The sequence below is a fragment of the Brassica napus genome, chromosome A3 (assembly GCF_020379485.1).
Source record: "Brassica napus cultivar Da-Ae chromosome A3, Da-Ae, whole genome shotgun sequence".
NCBI classification, from domain to species: domain Eukaryota; kingdom Viridiplantae; phylum Streptophyta; class Magnoliopsida; order Brassicales; family Brassicaceae; genus Brassica; species Brassica napus.
The window spans coordinates 31,573,828-31,593,961 of record NC_063436.1 but is presented as its reverse complement, the minus strand read 5'-3'; the positions used below and the strand labels follow the sequence as shown (position 1 = coordinate 31,593,961).

The 20,134-nt window shown below is 36.8% G+C and overlaps 3 protein-coding genes and 1 pseudogene across 3 annotated transcripts; 2 read left to right on the top strand and 2 right to left on the bottom strand.

Annotated features, from left to right (window-relative positions):
- Positions 1-1,813: 1,813 nt before the first annotated feature.
- On the bottom strand, positions 1,814-4,717 carry LOC106448001 (annotated as a pseudogene).
- Positions 4,718-6,674: 1,957 nt separating this feature from the next.
- On the top strand, positions 6,675-7,977 carry LOC106449313 (NEDD8-conjugating enzyme Ubc12-like). Its single transcript, XM_013891089.3, has 5 exons — positions 6,675-6,904; positions 6,989-7,097; positions 7,179-7,257; positions 7,339-7,455; positions 7,544-7,977. Exons 1-5 carry the CDS (start codon positions 6,784-6,786, stop codon positions 7,625-7,627), a joined length of 510 nt encoding a protein of 169 aa, XP_013746543.1. The 5' UTR covers positions 6,675-6,783; the 3' UTR covers positions 7,628-7,977.
- Positions 7,978-14,683: 6,706 nt separating this feature from the next.
- Positions 14,684-16,300, top strand: LOC111215671 (BES1/BZR1 homolog protein 2-like). Its single transcript, XM_022719593.2, has 2 exons — positions 14,684-15,039; positions 15,406-16,300. Exons 1-2 carry the CDS (start codon positions 14,797-14,799, stop codon positions 16,090-16,092), a joined length of 930 nt encoding a protein of 309 aa, XP_022575314.1. The 5' UTR covers positions 14,684-14,796; the 3' UTR covers positions 16,093-16,300.
- A 667-nt stretch (positions 16,301-16,967) lies between these two features.
- Positions 16,968-18,861, bottom strand: LOC111215672 (probable NAD(P)H dehydrogenase (quinone) FQR1-like 2). The gene is made up of 2 exons (XM_022719594.2): positions 18,158-18,861; positions 16,968-17,439 (listed from the first exon to the last, which is right to left on the bottom strand). Exons 1-2 carry the CDS (start codon positions 18,724-18,726, stop codon positions 17,211-17,213), a joined length of 798 nt encoding a protein of 265 aa, XP_022575315.2. The 5' UTR covers positions 18,727-18,861; the 3' UTR covers positions 16,968-17,210.
- Positions 18,862-20,134: the final 1,273 nt, after the last annotated feature.

The following is a 20,134-nucleotide window of genomic DNA, read 5'->3' as shown; positions in this document are numbered from 1 at the left end:
TAATTCTTATTAATGTAGTATAGCTCTGGATATAAGATCATCTTAGTTAAAATCTTCACAATAATATCAAGGAAAGGATTTTAAAGAGACATCCATTTTTTCTCCAGAGTTTCACACAATCTCAGAAATCAGGAATGTACCAAACTTTGTAGATATTCCTTTTCGACGTATGATCATATGATACACCATAACATCAACCAACGAAATCAGATTCTGTAGTTTTACTTTTTGTTTGTAATTTTAACGGTAGTATATTTTTGATAATGTCATATAGAGAATATAAGCACATGGAGCATACGGACAAAATAGATAAAAGGGCTCAAAATATCAAATTTAGATAAAAACGTGAAAGATACTATTGAGAAAGAGAGAATAAAAAAAATCCTAAATCTTCACGCTGCATGTACCAACACCACAAGACACGGGGGTTCCAAAAAGAATGGACGCCATTAACGATTGATTATACACCACATCATAAATTTAAATTATACTGCTGACAGTTGTGTACGGACTTTGGTACTGTCAGGTGCAAAGGATAGCAAATCCATATTATCGATCGACATTTGAAGATTTGGGACGGATAGAACATGATTCCAATAGCTATATTACATCGTTATTTAAATATACCCAAAAGACAACATAAGCAATAAGAACTCAATATATTTGATTTATGAACCGATATATGGGCTTGGCCAATTTTCAAAACATTTTTAAATATTTCATAACATTTTCGTTGTCTCGGTCAAGTTGCTTACCGGGCTTTTATGAGTTAATGTTACTAATCTTAAATTCTGTAACTCTGCTCTGCTTGTTGACCTTACTAGTAGATTGCTTCACCGAGTTTGAACGACACCGTGTTGTAGTACCTTCAAAATTTTTTAATCTGAATAATAACCACAATTACAAAGATGAGAGATCTCCTTGTCCTAAAAATACACTGTTCATCATCAGCTTCAAGCATTTGACTAATCAAATTCAAAATCATCCAATCTCCTATATATTAATTGAGTAACATTTGAAAAGATGTAACATCTTTTGTAATAATTAAAAAAGATCATTTGCTTATGTGTCAATCAATTAGGTAGTTAATTAGTCCTACATGTCAGACTCACATTGAAATTGAAAAACATGTTGGTCCAATTCGATTTTTATATCTCACTAGAAACATTTAATACCAACTATATGATATCATATGATATTAACTAAAACAAGGTAGCTATTTATTATATATTATTTCCATAAATAAAACCTACGAAATTACCTAATGTGATTATGATATATATAGTAATTAATGATTTTAAATAATAAAGATTTGCTAATAATATGTATGCTTTCTATCATTTTTGTTTAATTTTTTACTATTAAAATAAAGTACACAATTACATTATTCATATATTAAAATTTTAGATTCTTTTGTATATGTTCTATTTTGAATTTTTCAAAACCAGTACAAATTACTAAAACTATTAAAAATCTCACATAAAATTGTGTGATCAATGTTTAATTTTTTTTTCTATAATAAGATACAATGATAATAAAATCATATAAATAAGTAATTTTATTTTAATAGGTGTTTATGTAAATATATATATATATATATATATACTTCATATCATTTAAATTTAAGTATATATCATATACGATAGATAAAATAAAAAAATTTTAATTATTTATTCTGAAATTATTGCGAATAAACAAGAACAGTCATTTGATTTATATGTGCAAGCTAATTTATTACATTATAGTAACTGATTTCTTAGTTATTTAATATACAATTATTATTTTATTATTTCATAATATACAGAAAATATAAAATAAGTATTTATTCTACACAAGGAGCAAATATTAACCTAAGTATTTATCTCTTTAATAATTTTGAATCTTAAATATTTTCTAAATCTCATGCCAAAAAAATAAAATAAATGAGAATAAACTCAAAAATTAATATTTATATCGATCAATAACCAAAATGACACAAAAAGGAGAAAAATATCGAAGATAGATAGGATTGACACGTGAACGTAAACTTTTCATAACCATAATTAACTTTAAAATTGCTAAATCATGATAGAAAACGAGTTGATAGTTTCATTGTAACCAAATAGTAGGCATGAGATTTTTCGGCCTAAACGTTAAGTTTTATGCGATAATTAATTTTTTGATCTAAAATATTTTTAAAATGGTATCAGTTCATTAGTAAACAAATTATGTAATTAACCAAAAGAAGTTTTTTAAAAATTGATTAAGAGCCAAATATAGTAATTCGATCAATAATATAATTTTTTCCCATACGATATTTCTTAAATAATTTTCATAAAAATTCACTATGCACAAGGCGCAAGTCTTATCCTAGTTTTTAGTATAAGGAAACTTAGAGATTACACCAACAAGAGGAGAGATCACTACAAGCAATATTAACCTGTTTTAACTTCTCTCTAAGATTTTTACAATTCAATCTCCAATGATTCCGACAAGAAACCTAAAAAAAAACACAGTTCAGTTCTGTCTATTGGCAATGTAACTAGCCAAATCCAGCAAAGGAGCAACCTTGACGGAATCAAACCCTAAAAGCTGATCACAAGCATCTATATTCAACTTCTCAGCGAACTCTCTCGATTTCTCCAAACCCATAATCTTCGGATACGTCAACTTATCAGCAACCAAATCTTTCTCAGCGGTTTTCTCCAGTTCTTCGCGAACTTCCTCAACCTCTTGATCTCTTCATCACTTCCTCCACCAACGATCCCGCCCAAAACCGCCGAAGCTTCAAGCAATGCAAATTTATATAAACTCAAGATGTTCCAATCCGACGTCGTTTAAGTCCAAACCTTCCCTGCTCGTATCCACCACTTGTCCCGCCACGAGGCCTTCCGAGCCAATGGCTTTAGCCAATTCCCCCACAGCTCTAACCACTCTCACCGGAGAAACCTCTGAACTCAAAGGCAAAGGAGAGAAGCGCGTCTCCGGCTAAAACGGCGACATCTTCGCCGAAAAGAACGCTCTGTGGTTTGTGGGCTTTCCGCGGCGGAGATCGTCGTTGTCCATGCACGGCAAGTCGTGGTGGATCATTTCGACGGCGCAAACTGTTGGTGAAGCGAGGGACTCTTCACCGCCGATGAGCTCGCAGGCGGCGATGCAGAGGACGGGCCTGACGCGTTTGCCTCCGGCGAGGAGAGAGTAGCGCATGGCTTCGTGGATCTTGAGTGGTTGGCGGAGAGCGACGGCGGATTCTAAGGCTTTGTTGACGGAGTCGGCTTTAAGGAGGATGTAAGACATGAAGTCGAAGGAGGAAGAGGATTTGCGGTTGGCTTCTTCTGTCGTGACGACTGGAGATGAAACGGTTCGTTTGGAGTGAGGGGGAAGGGTTTAAGAGTCACGATGGGGGGAGGAGATCTGGATCTGAGAGCATCATTATCCAGGGTTTGGGTTTTTTGGAGTGGAGTTCTTTAAAAAACATAAGAAACTGTTTCTTAATTTTTAACTAAAAAGTTAAAGAAACTATTTCTTAAAGTTGGTTGTGGTGAATCCATGAACCGGGAGTTACTGCAGAATCCATTGTGATTCCTCCAAAAATCTGTAATTTCGGATTATAAAAATGATTTTTTAAAAAATATAAGGACTTGGAGAACTGGAAAAACATTTTTTTTCTCATTTGATAAAAAAATATTTTTTTCTCCATTGTATAAATTAATTTTGAAAAACATTCAATAAATAACTAGGGTCAAATTTCGTTGAGTGATAAGTAATATATATCTTTTTTTTATAACTGTGGTATAATTTTAAAGGTTTTCTAGGCCCAAAATCTAATTACCACGAGGCCCGCAGGATTCGTTTTTTTTTTTATCAGTTAAAACGTTCCAGATAACCAAAGAAAATCGAACCCAAGACGATACTAACAGCTATGAGCTATGAGCCATTTTTCACTAGGCCAAGACTACTTGATCATTAATTTTAAAATATGATAAAAAGTAGTGTACTTCTTCAGATTGATGGAATGAAGTGTTAAAACCCAACAAGACGAGAATAGAAAAATGCTTTAACATTTTTAAAATTTTCAAAAAATAAAAACTGTTGTTTAAAAAATAACCGAACTAAGAAAAAACATTAGAGAAAAAAAAAATCCGAGCGAAAGTCCAACATGAAACAAATCTTCCATTTTTACTGGTTGATCATTTGTGTTGATCTTTGACACGAAATACTTTAAATGGCATGATACATAGTTGGGTCAAATCCGGTTCTGACTGAGGCTTCGAATGTTTACACCCATCCCGCTCCGCACCGCAAACAAAAATCTCTACATATACCATATATCTATACGTTTTATAATTGTTAAAATCGCACCGCAGTTGAACCGCTTGTCCCGCACCGCTCAAACTGCAGTCACCATTGGGAGCCTGAGAGTTATTGGCATTTGAATTACTTTTTAGACATCTTCTAGCTTGGCTTTGCAAATAATTAATGCTTAGAGCGCGCGCAAATCACTTAATGGGCCATAATAAACCTCATGGGCCAACATAGCGATTCATTTTTAATTCAAAGCGTCGACAAAAGATTCATCAACATTCTTTCGAGCACGAGAATCCGGTGGATGAGAGAGAGAGAAAGAGAGATAGAATCGGCAACCTTTGATCCACTCGTAATCTCTTCCGATCATCGTCTTACGTATCGAATTGATAAACTTGTAAGCCATCTTCTTCCTCCATTCTCAAGCTTTATAAAAAACTTCTCGAGTTTGCTTAGCTCTAAAACAAGTGTCACACGGACTTGAGCTAGCTGGTTTAGAAACAAATGATAAATCTGAAAACACTGAAAACGATGGATGGCCTAGACGTTGATGCCACAAGACTTGATCAGATCCTCCGACTGCCCGATGACTCTTCGCCACGACCAAATCCGTAAAGTAATACACACCATTCCGTTCCTCACCGGCTCCAATCAGAGTCCTCGAAAAACGGTCCTGCAAAACAGATTGTATCAGTGAAGTGAGCAAAACAGTTCGCTTGTTTTAAAAGCTTTGCAACTGATACCAAAGTGCAGTTCATATCAGGAACAAATAACACTCTCTGCAGTTTTATCTTATCAGATAAGGAAAATGTTCCCATTTTTACTGCAAAGGTTCTGTTTCCATCAGCAAACGAGATGGAACAAGGTGGAATCATCTCAATATCGGTTAACAAATCCGAGTTTCCCGTCATATGGTGCGAAGCACCTGTATCGAGAATGACATCACCCAAAATTCTCTTACCAGCCAACTTGTCAGAGGCTGTAACACTAGCCTTCTCCTGTATCATCTGAGTGAGCACTTTCCATTGTTCTGATGAGAGCTCTGGAAGGGTTGGAACTGAAGTGTTGAAGCTTGTGGCTTGAGCAACATTAGCCTGACCACGTCCTCGACCATTCGCGCCTCGTCCTCTTCCTTTGTTACCAGCTCCCTGACCACGACCACCACTTCGATCATTGTACCACTCAGGAAAGCCCACGATCTGCCAACAGTCACGCTTCTCGTGACCTGTGCGTCCACAGTGAGAGCAGAGAGGTCGAGAACGCAAGATCGAGTTGTCACCTTTGCTTGAGACAGAATCGCTTGGAGAGTTGTCGCGACGAAGCTGAATTTTGTCGAGCCACGAACCCTACTGCTTCCTGCTGTTGATCGCGACCTCGTGCAGTCTCCAGCCTCTGTTCTTCTCTCACCATTTTATTATAAATTTCACCAAGTGAAGGCAAAGGATCAAGACCAATCACGTTTGTTGATATGTTCCCAAAACGTGAATCATCTAGCCCCATTACGAACTGGTGAATCTTCTCATGCTCTCTTTCTTTTGCCATAGCCGCAGCTGCTCCACACGTACAAGCATGAAGCGGTTGATACATCTGCAGCTCCTCCCACAACGTCGAGAGTTTGCCAAAATAGTCCAAAACGGACTGTCCATCTTGTCGACACGCCGCAAGTTGAGACTTGATTTGATGAACACGTAAGGTGTTTCCCACGGAAAACCTTTGCTTCAGATCTTCCCACAACTGATGCGCATCCGTAACATACGTGACCGTGGAGTGTACCTTCGGTTCGATAGAAGCCCGTATCCACCCCACTATCATCGAGTTAACCGTCAGCCAGTTCTCCACATCTGGACTCGTCTCTTCTGGCTTCTTCAAGGTTCCCCTAATGAAACCCAATTTACGCTTGGCTTGCAGAGCATTAACCATCTCTAAAGACCATTCATTGTAATTCACTCCGTTCAACTTGACAGAGAAAATCACGGCCCCTGGATTGTCGGAACCATACAACATGTAAGGTGAGCTTGACGTCGCTTCATCCTTCCTTTGAACAGCTACAGTATCAGCCATGACTCTCTACGCTAATAAGGAACGAAAGATCAGAGTTTCAGAATCTTCCGCTCTGATACCATGTAGATTTGTGTACTGTATGTGTGTTGTTTATTAGAAAGCCAATGGCTGAGTATTTATACAACATGAGAGTCGACGTGATCTCCACGTAACAATAAGATTCACTCTAAGATTTAGCCTTATCTTGACTACCTATACGGACTTATCAACACTTTCGTGTATATCCTATCATATACCCCCAATATGAAGTTTTCATTTCTGAGTTAGGGATCTTCTTCAAGTGTTGTATTGTTTGAAAGTCTGATAGCTTTCCCGACTTCGAATCTTGACCTTGTTTTGATCAAACATCACATTAAGAATCAGTTGATCTAACAATGATTTGTGACAGCTGTTGTGTAAGAAGAGTTTCTCAGAGAGGTTAGGTTATAAGAAGAAGCAATGATTGGGTTGTTTAAAGTAAAGGAGAAGCAAAGAGAACAAGCTCAGAACGCTAGTAGAGGAGGAGGAGGAGGAGCTTCTGTCAAGAAGCAATCTGCTGGTGAACTTCGTCTTCACAAAGGTCTTCTTTATATTCCCTTTTTATCTTTCTTTCTTATGCTCTCTTCCTAATGCTAGTTTTTTTTTTTTTTTTGATTTGGTGTAGATATATCAGAGCTGAACCTTCCGAGCTCTTGCACGATATCTTTTCCCAATGTCAAAGATGATTTGATGAACTTTGAAGTCTCCATTAAACCTGACGATGGTTACTACCAGTTAAGTCCAGCTTTGTTTTTTCTTCTCACACTTGTAATGGTTCAGAAACTCATTTGTTTCTTTCTTGTGAATTAATACAGTAATGGTACGTTTGCTTTCACGTTCCAAGTTTCTCCTGTGTATCCACACGAAGCTCCTAAAGTTAAATGCAAAACCAAGGTTGGATCCTTATAGTTTCATCTCCTTCTTGGAATGTTACTTGTTTATGTATGTAAAGATGTTTTGTATTCTGTTTTTTAGGTTTATCATCCCAATATTGATTTGGAAGGAAACGTTTGCCTCAACATCTTGCGTGAAGACTGGAAACCTGTTCTTAACATTAACACTGTTATCTATGGACTCTTCCATCTTTTCACGGTATAAACAATTAGCCTGATACATCATCAAGCTTTGTGTTTATGTTATTATTTGATTCTCTTAAACTGAATGTTCTGTGTTCACACAGGAACCAAAGCTGTTTGAGACCAATGTCCGCAAGGCCATGACCGGTGGATATGTTGGTCAAACCTTTTTCCCTAGCTGTATCTAACAAAAAGCTCTGGTTGGTCTTCTCCAAGCAAAAAAAAAAAAAAGATAAGAACCTGAAACCACTTTATCCTCCATTGTATTTCTCTTATTTTCAAAGGACCTTTGTTTGTTTGCTTGCTGTTGTAAAATTACATCCTCCATTTCCCTTAGAGACTGAAAGAAAATGAAAACTCAAAATTGTGGATTTGGTTTGTTCGGTTTCAGTTTATAAGTGTGTGTTAATGAACAACTGAAAGCTCTCAAGATCATTTCAGACCAAACAGAACAGCCATCATCGACAAAAGCCCATTAGAGAGAAGCACGCGATAATATTTATGAGTTATCAAATTTGCAAACAATTTACATACGCAATAACCAATATTGACCCAAGCATTGAACACTTCTGAGAAACGAGAATAGTTTCGTTGGTTTGGGTCCTTTGGGACTCAATGGACGCCGCACGGTTAATTAGATTAGATTAATCAAAATAGATTAAATGTAGGGCAATTATCAATAATATCACTTTTTGAAGTTTATGTCTCAAAAATGGCACTAGAAGGAAAAAGTCACAAAAATGACATTCATTAAAGGGTAAAATATTTCTAATACTCTTGGTTTAAAATTAAATAAACAAACAAAAATAAATAAAATAAATAAAATAAAAATAAAAAAATGAAAAAAAGAAATTCTTTTATAGTTTCAAATTATATGTTTTCAGATTCGAAATTTTTATAAATTTTTTTTTGAAATTGTTTTTTTCAAAAAAAAATTTTTATTTTTTTTTCAAATTTTCTTTTTATAATTTAAAAATACTTTTTGAAACTGTTTTTAAAATTTTTATTTTTTTATTTTTGTATTTATTTTTCATAAAATTTTAAACACTAATTCCAAAACTCCACCCCTTAACTCTAAACCCTAAGGTTTAGATTAATTAATCCAAGGGGTATAAATGTATATTTATCTCTTTAATGAAATCTATTTTTGTGACTTGAGCCTTGAGTGCTATTTTGGGAATAAAAATTTGGTTTGGTGTTATCCTAGTTTTTTTCTCTTAAATGTACTTGACCCCGCCGTACACGTCGATGTTAATATTCCCCACGTGAGTGATCTGATCCAAAGTCACTGACAGATTGGATTTTTTTGTATCACCAATTATTGTATTTTTCTTTTTAGTTTCGTGTTTTTTTGGGTTTGTGAATATAAATTATAGAACGTGGTTTAAATAATAAACACAAAATAATGCAAATAATAAAACCAAACAAGAAAAATAACGCGAATAGTTTCATTTGATTGGTATGTAGTTACAAGTAATACTTTTCAATATTTTAAAATCAGTTGAAATTGTAAAAAAATAATCGGTGAGTATATAAATAAAAGGTTGTGTTTAATTATCCTAAAATTAGTTGGCTGGGCTGTGTAATAATAGCATGAATCCAGCTGGGGATTCTGCTTCCTGTCTTTGCTCACGCCTAACTGGAACCGCACGTGGTCCGACCACCATGATCCAAATGGTGTCATTTCTTTATGCTTAAAATGTTGTTAGTTCTCTTAATTACGTAGATACATTTGAATGACATCAAACTATTCCCCTTCTAGTGTATCTTGATGATTATAGAACTTGATAAACATCAAATAATAAAAGTAAATTGTTTGGATTTTTATGGAGCTGAATATCACTGCTTTGAGTTATTTAGATGCTACAAATGGAAAATATAATTTTAGATTTATGCATATACATGAACTAGAAAATAATACTATAGATTTCAATTATTCGATTAGACAACTCGAATAGATCACTATATGAGAATATTACGCTGCAGGTCAGTTTCAAGTTTTTAATATCAGAATAAGACAGTTTACACTACTGACACACTTTCTCTTAACAAACCATTTTCTACCTCAACTAAATACTTTTAACTAAGTCCATTTATAACTGACATTCCACTATCTCTCCTAACTAAACAATGGTAAAAGCGGGAACAATTGTCCAACGCACATCTCAACTCTCCTATCAACGGTGCCGATCGTAAAGCGAGTGACAAGACACATATCTACCAAAATCTTTCCACACCGTTGGATTTACTTTTTATCAGATGCACAAGCGATCTTGATTTTCTGGGTTTGATAAAGTCAATTTAACCTTCTCTCTATCTTTAGCTTTGGCACGGTTTGTTCTTCTGCAAATCAGATTACTGCTTCTAAGTTTGAGGTTGTTCACTAAACCAAACTTAAACAAAGTTTTTCTAAAATCTAGTGCACATACTAAATTTTTTTTCGCAGATTCGTAATGGCTGAGTATTTGCATGGTCATCCTGGGGGCATGGGCCTCCGTCGGCTCTCTCTGGGAATTCGTAATTGATAAGAAGAATATGACACGAATCGTACATGTGTGGAGCGGCATGTCGTTGCGGGAACTACAAAACAATGTGGCGAAGGAGTTCTTCACTTTCACGAACCCACCTCCTCTCGCCCAACTGAGTTATTGGTCACCTAACACAAAAGAGCTTGCCACCGGACTGACGACACCACCGGCTATACTGACAACCCAGTCATGTACACCACAACACGTACACCCTTATATCATGTAAACATTTTATACGTTGTACATGATATAACGGTGTACATGTTGTGGTGTACATGTACATAATGTTCTATTGCACATGTGTACACCATATGAGATGGTTTTGTGTACATTTAGTGCACATGTTAATATTTAATACGTTGTACATGATTTAAGGGGGTACATTAGACATTTCGTATACGTGTCTCGTGCACACCTTTCATTCATCTACACCACATGTAGCAACTATAAAATGTACATTCAAACCATGCGTATACTGTTATGATGTACAGATGACAACAAAACCAGGTTGTGCCCATACGACAATATATAATGTATACTATATTGTCATAATGCATTGTACATGTGTTCATTTACCACTTAGGCACACTTCCACACCCACAACCACACTATGTTCATTATACATCCATGTTTAAAAATCCACATGTACACTCACCACTAGACGTATTATGCAAACATGTATTACCCCTTTCATGAATTCGTGTACATGAAAATGTGTGTACATAAAAACAACTACCATTGTGTATTTGAAATTACATTGTCACTCATCTTCTGAGTACATGTGTACACGTACGTTGTGGTTGGGAATTGACGACCATTTTGTACACCATCTAGTTACCCACCTTATACATATGTACAATAAAAACACATATCACTTTAACACACTTTGTTAGCATTCAAGCTATGCGTATTCTTAGAGTGTATACTGCTGGTCACCATAACCCATGCATGTACACCACAACACTTACACCCTTATATCATGTAAACATTTTATACGTTGTACATGATATAAGAGTGTACATGTTGTGGTGCACATGACTGGGTTACGGCGACTAGCCTGAATGCTGAGATGACAGTGTACATAACGTTCACGCGTCCATGTGCATAAAATATGAGATGGCTTCGTGTACATTTAGTGTACAAGTTGATGTGTACGTATAATGTAAATATTAAAATATGTTGTACATGATTAAATGGGGTACATTAGACATTTTGTATACGTTTATCGTACACATCATTTACTCATATACACCACATATTAGTACACAGAAATAGACCTCTAAAACAAGATCCCAACAAGATTCCAAGAACGTCGACATCTCCGGGGTTCCATCTAGCACATCCCTAACCCATAATAGTCTATCTACGGTGGAATACATATTCACCCTCTCGCTTGAGAATCGGTCGGTAGCAAACAATCTTTCTGAAAACTTTTCCCGAACATCCTCAACCTCCCCCACCGCTGCGTTGCAAAAATTTACGCAGCCACAACCCCCCTTGGGTTAATACCATAATCCCAGTAATAAAAAAAAGTACAAGCAAATCGCGGAGTAAACTAACCTTCGGCGTTATCTTTCCCACGCTTGTTCCGTCGTACCGACATCTCCTCCGTCGCAAATCTTGTTTCCGTCGCCTTTTCACTTTTTCAAAACCTCCCTCGGTAAAAGAAATGAAAAGAATATTACTCACCTTTTTCGGTAGAAAAATTAGTCTTATCTCTTTCTAGGCCCCACCATGTTTTTTGAATTTTGAAATGGTAACCATAAAAATTTTGAAAAGCTACGATCCAAACCAGATAAAAAGCCAGTTACCTTTTACAAGGGTAAAACATGACTTTTCACACCATAAAGTGTCCCAGTAGCAATAACTGTCCTGATGTGTAAAAGAAACTCACAAACTGCCCTGCAGTGTTAATAACTCTATATTTATTTGTAAAAAGAAATTTATGTGGAAATCTTGTGAGTTGTATCGATGCGTTGCAAACTCATGATATGACATTATGCAATCATGTCGTCATATTTTTATATCATAAGACAGTTTTGTCTTTTTTATATCATAAAAAACAGTTTATGTTCCTCACACAGTTTCGAGTAACAGCTTCATTTTTGCCTAACTAACTAGTTATATCTTAACTAACTCACTTGCTAACTAAATTTTGTTTTTAGCGGGAGATGTTCTCAGTCGTTGATCTAAACTCCATAGACGGCCCAGATTTAATATGTTTTTTATTGACAAAACTGATATCTGTTTCTTTTTTCAGTCCTTGGATTTATTTTTCTCATTTGTTCATCTATGGCCAATATTGCATGTTGATGCAAAAGTCAATCTCATCTTCCTTCTTTCTAAGTTTTCCATTTTGCTGTCACATTCCCAAAGCTGAAACCCTATTCATCCACCGTTCTCCATGGCCGACCACTTTTGTCTCTTTTGGATTGTAACTGCTTTTGTCTCTTTTTGACTCCTCAAATCAACAACTCTTCACCCATCAACAGCTCTTTTGTTTCTTTTTGGATTGCAACTTATGCTAGCTGTTTGGAAGATGCTTGATTGCTTTAATTCTATTATCTCCAAGCAACACATTTTAATTATCTTTCACTCTACTACCTTTAAACTTCGTACACACAACCCCCATGAAAAGATCTCCACCTTCTAACTAACACGTATGTGCACATGTACATCTATTCGGAGATCAGTCTCATGTACACATGTACACATATAAATCATGTACACAAATTAAGTTCCTCATTCCCCCAATATCCCATCTACTTTCACACTTCTTAAAAAATGTCATGTACTCCTCCGAGATCATTCCCAAACGCAAGGATACTACTCGCAAGGATACTACTCTCTCGTGTACAGCCAGGGTCATTGAACCCCTCGTATACGTGTACAGACCGTACTCTCCGTCTACTGTCTCAAATATCAAGGGGAATTGTCCCCATGCACATGGACACCTACTGTATTCACCTGTCAAGACTACCAATCTACTCGTACACATCTACTCGTATGTCATGTACATCTAACTAACACGTATGTGCACATGTACATCTATTCCGAGATCAGTCCCATGTACACATGTACACATATAAATCATGTACACAAATTAAGTTTCTCATTTCCCCAATATCCCATCTACTTTCACACTTCTTAAAAAATGTCATGTACTCCTCCGAGATCATTTCCAAACGCAAGGATACTACTCTCTCGTGTACAGTCAGGGTCATTCAACTCCTCATACACATGTACAGACCGGACTCTCCGTCTATTGTCTCAAATATCAAGGAGAAATGTCCCCATGCACATGGACACCTACTGTATTCACCTGTCAAGACTACCAATTTACTCGTACACATCTACTCGTACAACTTACTAACAAGTAGTTACGAAGTCTTTTGCGTGTACCACTATAAATCGTGTACACCACCATCACGTACTGCTACGTGCGTGTACAACTATAAATGTCAACCAAACGCAAGGAAGCTACTTCTTCGGCATGTACAGCCTTTCATGCCTCATACACACGTACACGTTCGGGGGATTTAAGCTGTTTTATTAAGCACACAAAGCCACACCATCTGTACGTACACATGTACACCAACTGAATTCGACAACACCTGTTGTCTCACATATCGCTGGCCCCGGCTCACATGCACATGTACACCGACTAAATTTACTCTTGCAGACTACTCAACTACTGGTACACATGCACACTGACTAAATTCACTCCTGATTGATTGTAAATCGTCATGTTTATTAGGAAACCGTATGTGTACAGCTTTAGTACTAAGTTACATGTCCTTCAATTCCTAAAAAATAACAAAACATTCTCTTGAATCCATACATGCGATTGAGAAGGTTATACAAAAGGAAATTAACAGTTTCATTGAAAAAGAAAACACCACACTTTTACTTGAATCCACCGATCCAAAAAAGAAAACACCACACTTTTACTTGCTTACCCTCCGTGGCTTGTTTCTGGGCAGCAATAGGCCGTTTGTTGGCTTCCGTCGCCATCAAGTTCGTCGTCTTCCTTGAGTTTCTCCGACGTAATTTGCTCCCGCCATCGTCGTCTACTGTGGCCTTCGTCTTCCTCGCACTTCTACGGTGTTTATCGGGTCCGCCTCTGCCGTCGTCGGTATCCATCTTCTCCGGCAACACTGCGTTTTCAATTTCTCTCTCTCCTCGGTACAAATATATTCCCGTGAAATAACAACCAATAGAAATAAACTACACAATAAAACTAGGGTAAAAGGATGTGGGCCCTACTTTAATTTCGAATTTCAAACCAGCGCCAAACTCAATAGTTAAGGGGGAGTTACTTTTTTCAAGGGTAAATAATGACTTTTCACATGAAAAACTACCCTAATAGCATTAACTGCCTTCCAATGTAAATAAAAACATAAAAATACCCTGCAGTGTTAATAACTCTTTTTAAAATATGAAAAAGAGATGCAAATCTATTTTCAATTATGTTTACAATGCTTTCTGTGCCGAAAAAAAGTTTCAATTCAGTTAAAAAAAAAGTTTCTGTAAAAACCATTAAATCGCAAAAGAAAAAAACAAGATACCAATTCATTGAATAGTGAAGGGGAAACAACGAGGGGACCACAGCTCGTGCGTTACATTAATCCGACACGTGTAAGATGACTTGCAAAGCGGACAAGCGGATCGCACGTGCGGAGACAAACAAGTTTATATTCAGACACGATGAAGAAATGTTGTAGCCAATAGGCTTGAGAGTCACCGTAATAACTAAAAGAAACGCTCTCTCCCTCGTGCGCCAGACTGACAAAGACAGAAAGAGATCCAGAGAGATCAGAGCTTTTTCAATGGCGGCAGGAGGAGGAGGAGGAGGAGGATCATCGTCTGGACGAACTCCAACGTGGAAGGAGAGGGAGAACAATAAGAGGAGAGAGAGGAGAAGAAGAGCCATCACGGCAAAGATTTACTCTGGTCTCAGGGGACAAGGTAACTACAAGCTTCCTAAGCACTGCGATAACAACGAGGTTCTTAAAGCTCTTTGTCTCGAAGCTGGTTGGATCGTCGAAGACGATGGCACCACTTATCGCAAGGTACTGATCTTTCTTCTAATAATTAATTAACCTAAAATACTTTTAGATGAGAAGAAGAATCTCAAAATGATTCATTACCGATCTAACTTCAAATCTTAGTAACTTAATCTTGCATTCGTTGTAATTACATATTGTTGATGCCAAGAATTTAAATATATGTTTCAATGTTCAAAAAATCGATAGGCTGTAGTTAGACATGTTACATGAGATTATTGATTAGGCGGACTCCAAAATTAAGTCAAAAAATTATTTCGTTTAGGTCTGAGCTGCATATGCGGACATCTAAGTACCGTCTAGATGATTTTTAGAATAATGATCTGTTTTGCTTCTTGAAATATGGTGACTGATTCTTGAATTGTGTGACAGGGGTCTAAGCCAATAGCTTCAGACATGTTAGGAACTCCGACAACATTCAGCACAAACTCTTCAATCCAAGCAAGTCCACAATCATCTGCTTTCCCAAGCCCTGCACCTTCTTACCATGGAAGTCCCGTCTCATCTTCCTTCCCTAGCCCATCTCGTTACGACGGTAACCCTTCCTCGTACCTTCTACTCCCTTTCCTACACAACATCGCTTCTTCCATTCCAGCAAACCTTCCTCCTCTTAGAACATCAAACAGTGCTCCTGTAACTCCGCCTCTGTCCTCTCCTACTTCTCGTGGTTCGAAGAGGAAACTCATGACGCAACAGTTACCGAGACATCCGCTTCTTTTCGCTATCTCAGCTCCATCTAGCCCTACACGCCGTGCTGGTCACCAGACACCGCCTACTATACCGGAGTGTGACGAGTCCGAGGAGAGTTCGTTCGAGGATTCAGGAAGGTGGATTAATTTTCAATCTACAGCTCCTAGCTCACCAACGTTTAATCTAGTGAAGCAAACATCTATGGTTATTGACATGAAGAGATCAGACTGGGGGATGTCAGGAATGAATATTAACGGTTCAGAGTTTGTGTTTGAGAATGGAACTGTTAAGCCATGGGAAGGTGAAATGATTCATGAAGTTGCCGTAGAAGATCTTGAGCTAACTCTCGGTGGCACTAAAACACGATGAACATCAGTTTGAAAGTTGGTGGTGAGAGACAAAATCTTGGGCATTGTACAGGATCTGGCATGGCCAAGGAAGGTCAAAGCAAGGGTCGAACATTTTAGATACCGTTACCATTCTCCATTTATGCTTTAAATGTTTTCTTTTGTGATCATAATGTTATTGGAGATGTAATGTATGAATGGGTTTTTGATAATACAAGGTGTTTTGAAGATATGATAATATTCAGATTTTTTTTTTCTTTTATTTAGCTATTGTTATTAGTTTAGAGTTTATTGTGGACTTTGTGGTATGTGTTAAGTTCGGTGCAAAGAAGTTTATTGAATGAAAGGAAACCTCCACGAACGGACAGGAGAGGATAATGGACCCCTGCTACCATGTGCTTTCTCTTTTTCTTTTTGCTGGGACCTAAAGCAACTACTTCTCTTCACCAATTTGCACTTGTTTTCTTTCTTTTATATTAAGTTATCGCGTGTTGTAAATTAAATACCATATGTCGTAACTCTCACGATACAAGACAATGTTTTCATTGCCCATTTGATGAGGCAACTGTAACACGACCTACTTCGGGTCCACGTGAGACTGAGTTGCTTCTTCTTTTTTTTCTTGTTGCTTTGGTGGTGAGTTACGATCGAAACATTGTTCATAGTCATGTGACACGTTAATGACCAGTCATTTTTATTTAAAGCAATTTTGGTGGTCAGGAAGATATAGACAAGGTTCAAGAACTGATAATCAGAAACATGAGCCTTTTATTTTGTGGATTTCTTATTGGAAACTAATTAAGGAAACTAATCTGTGTAATGTCTTGCAATATTTTTTCGTTTAACAGTTAGAGAAGTGAAGAAACTAATGCTGGGACTGATTAAGCTCAAATAAAAGAACACACAATAAACCTTTTTTTATTTTTGACAGGAATTCACATTTGTGGAGGAGAACAATCAAAGAGAGAATTGTAAAAAAAATAAGAAGCATGTACACACGGCCATTAACGTAAGAACCTTATGATAGGTTCAATGTTCTTCCGAGAATGGCAAAACTCAAAAACACTCAGAAAAAAATGGATAGAATTAAATAAAACAAGAAAATAAAGAAGCCACCAAAGTTGTTTTTTGTATTTCTTCTCAAGGTTGTGCAAGTCTCTTGACAATTGCAGCCATGTAGTTTCCTTGATGTTCAGCAAGAGCCAACTCTGTCTCCGTAGCTTCTCTTGAGCCATCACCAGCGAACACACCCGCTCCATAAGGTGAGCCTCCACGGATCGAGTCCATCTTGAACATTCCTGCTCCAAATGTGTAGCCTATGGGGACGAATAGCATCCCGTGGTGCACCAGCTGTGTTATTGCTGTCCATCTGCAAAACAAACACAGCATATGTTTCAGAGACTGACACTAAAAATAGCAGAATTAAACACCTCCTAGTTGTACACTTGTTAAGATCTGACAAAAGCCATGTGATGTTAAGACCTCACATTGTTTTTCTTTAGCTCTTAAGATCCCACATTGTTATGCTTCTCTATATTACCTTGTTAGATTATCAGTACAAGACTAAATTGCAAAGATATTTTGTGTAAAGGAACCAAACTACCACAGAAGCCTAGTTACAAAAAGAAGAAGAAGAAGAAGGGAATAGATTCCATAGAATCTGAAACTAAATCAGATGAAGAGAAGAGATTCCACACTATGAGTAAAAATAATGAAAAAAGCATTGAAGAATCTATTGCAAGATATGCAATTTACAGGAGGCAAATGTCTAGAAATTTAGCAACTATGGTGATGACAAATTTGGATCAATTCATATAAAGTTCATTTTACAGAATCAAATCTAATAAAGGTTTTTCATTTTTACAGTCCTATCCTACCAACATAGACTATATAAATTCAATTGTCCTGAACACAACAAACTTTTCAGGTAAAACATAAAGTTCATGTCTTTTAAGTACTTGCTCATTTATTTCAGACAATGCCTCAATCAAAAGACAAAACACTTTGATGACAAGAACTAAACACTTGTACTCCAAAGTCAACTACTTTACTTTCAGACATAAAAGGAAACAACAGAGTTAGCTTACGCAGTGGTCTCTTGTCCACCTCCCTGAGTCCCCGTACTCACAAAGAACCCAGCCGGCTTCCCGGCGAGCGTCTGCTCCTTCCACAGCTGCCCCGTCGAGTCAAAGAACGCCTTCATCTGCGCCGCCATACACCCGTACCTCGTCGGAAACCCGAACAGAAACCCATCAGCCTCCGCCAGCTCCGCCGCCGTTATCTCCGGGATCTCCGTATCCTTCGCCGGCGCCTTCATCTGCTCGACGACCTCCTGAGAAAGCGTCTCCGGCACTCTGTACAGCCTCGCCTCCACCCCTTCCACGCCGTCCGCTCCCTTCTTCATCCTCTTAGCTAAGCTCTCCACGTGTCCGTACATCGAGTAGAACACGACGAAGATCTTGAGCGGCGGAGCGATCGTCCTCGCCGTGATCGATGGGGTCGTTGTTCCGGCGGTGTTCGTCGTCTGATCGTCCTCGATTGGGATCGGAGCATTGGCGGCGCCGTCGTCGTCGATTCCATCGCCGGTGGTGGTGGTGGCGGCGAGAGAGGACGGCTTCTTCTTCTTGCTGGGAACGCATCCGCCTCCTTTCCCCATCGTGATAATCTCCCCCAAGCTTCAGTCAACGATAAAATCGATTTAATTTTTAAAATATAAAAATAAAAACAAAAACAAAACTAATCAAACACTCTAAATAGTGATCGCAATTAAAAGATGGGGGTTAAGTGAAGATTTAACAGGCACACAGAATCAAAGTCAGGTCCACGGTATTGCCTTACGGGTCAATATATTTACAATTGGGCTTTATATTTATCAGCCCGTTTATGATATATATCAGAAGCTTAGGTAATGAGTATGACCAGTTATTGGGCTTTATATTTATTGTCCAGTTTGTGATTTACAATATAAGCATGGGTTAAATTCATATTGAGTTTATATATTTTCTTTTTTTCTACCACAAATTTCATTAACTCAATGCCAAGACGCTTAGACGACTACAACCGGATATATATAAGATGAACAATAACATGAAAACAATAGAACTTAGAGCATCTCCAATGTATTACTCCAAATTTTACTCCAAAATGGTGTAACTCCAAAATAGAGTTGGATTTTACTCCAATGTATTATTCCATTTTTTACTCCAAACAAAAAGATTCTTTTTTCATTTAGTTAATAATTGTTATTAGTACCTTCAACTTATAAAAATTAACAATTAACCCAACTATTTTATGTTTACAAAATTTCTATAATAATATATTTTATTTAAATTAAATATTTATCATTAAAAATACAACTAGAGATTATCTTCCAATTTCAATTCGTGCATATTTTATCATATGCAATTTTTCTAATTCAAAAATATTTTTATGCATTAAAAGAACATAAAGAAAAAATAAAGTTTTGTTTTGTAATTTGAGTTATGTATTGGATCCTATTGTTTGTTTGTGCATATATCAAGTTCAACAAGTACAAATGTTATCAATCAAAATTTTGACCCACAAGATTAAAAAACTCATCTATTCCGTTTGAATAATACTTCACCGCTTTTGGTAATTTCGAAAACAATTTACCGAATTAATTATTAAATTACTTATTTATATTATATTATATTTATTTTATATTTTTTGTTCTTAGTTTTGACTTTTATGAGTTTATGCATATTTTCTGTAAACTATAAAGTAGTAATCTTTTGTGGAGTATTATATTTTTTATATTATTATATTATTTTAAGTATGAAATAAAAACATTAAAAATCAAAAGGACTATTTCATAAATATAAAAAGTTCAACTCCAAAATGGAGTAATGGGTAAGATTACTCCATAAATGGAGTAACCCTAGCTATTACTCCATTTTGGAGTTGAATATGGAGTGGAGTTGGAGAAGATTTTACTCCTTTATTGAGTTTGGAGTCAAAAATGGAGTAGGTTTGGAGATGCCCTTAGGATAAAAGTGTTAAAAGAAGAGACTAGATCTAAGTAGAAAAATCCACAGACAATCTTC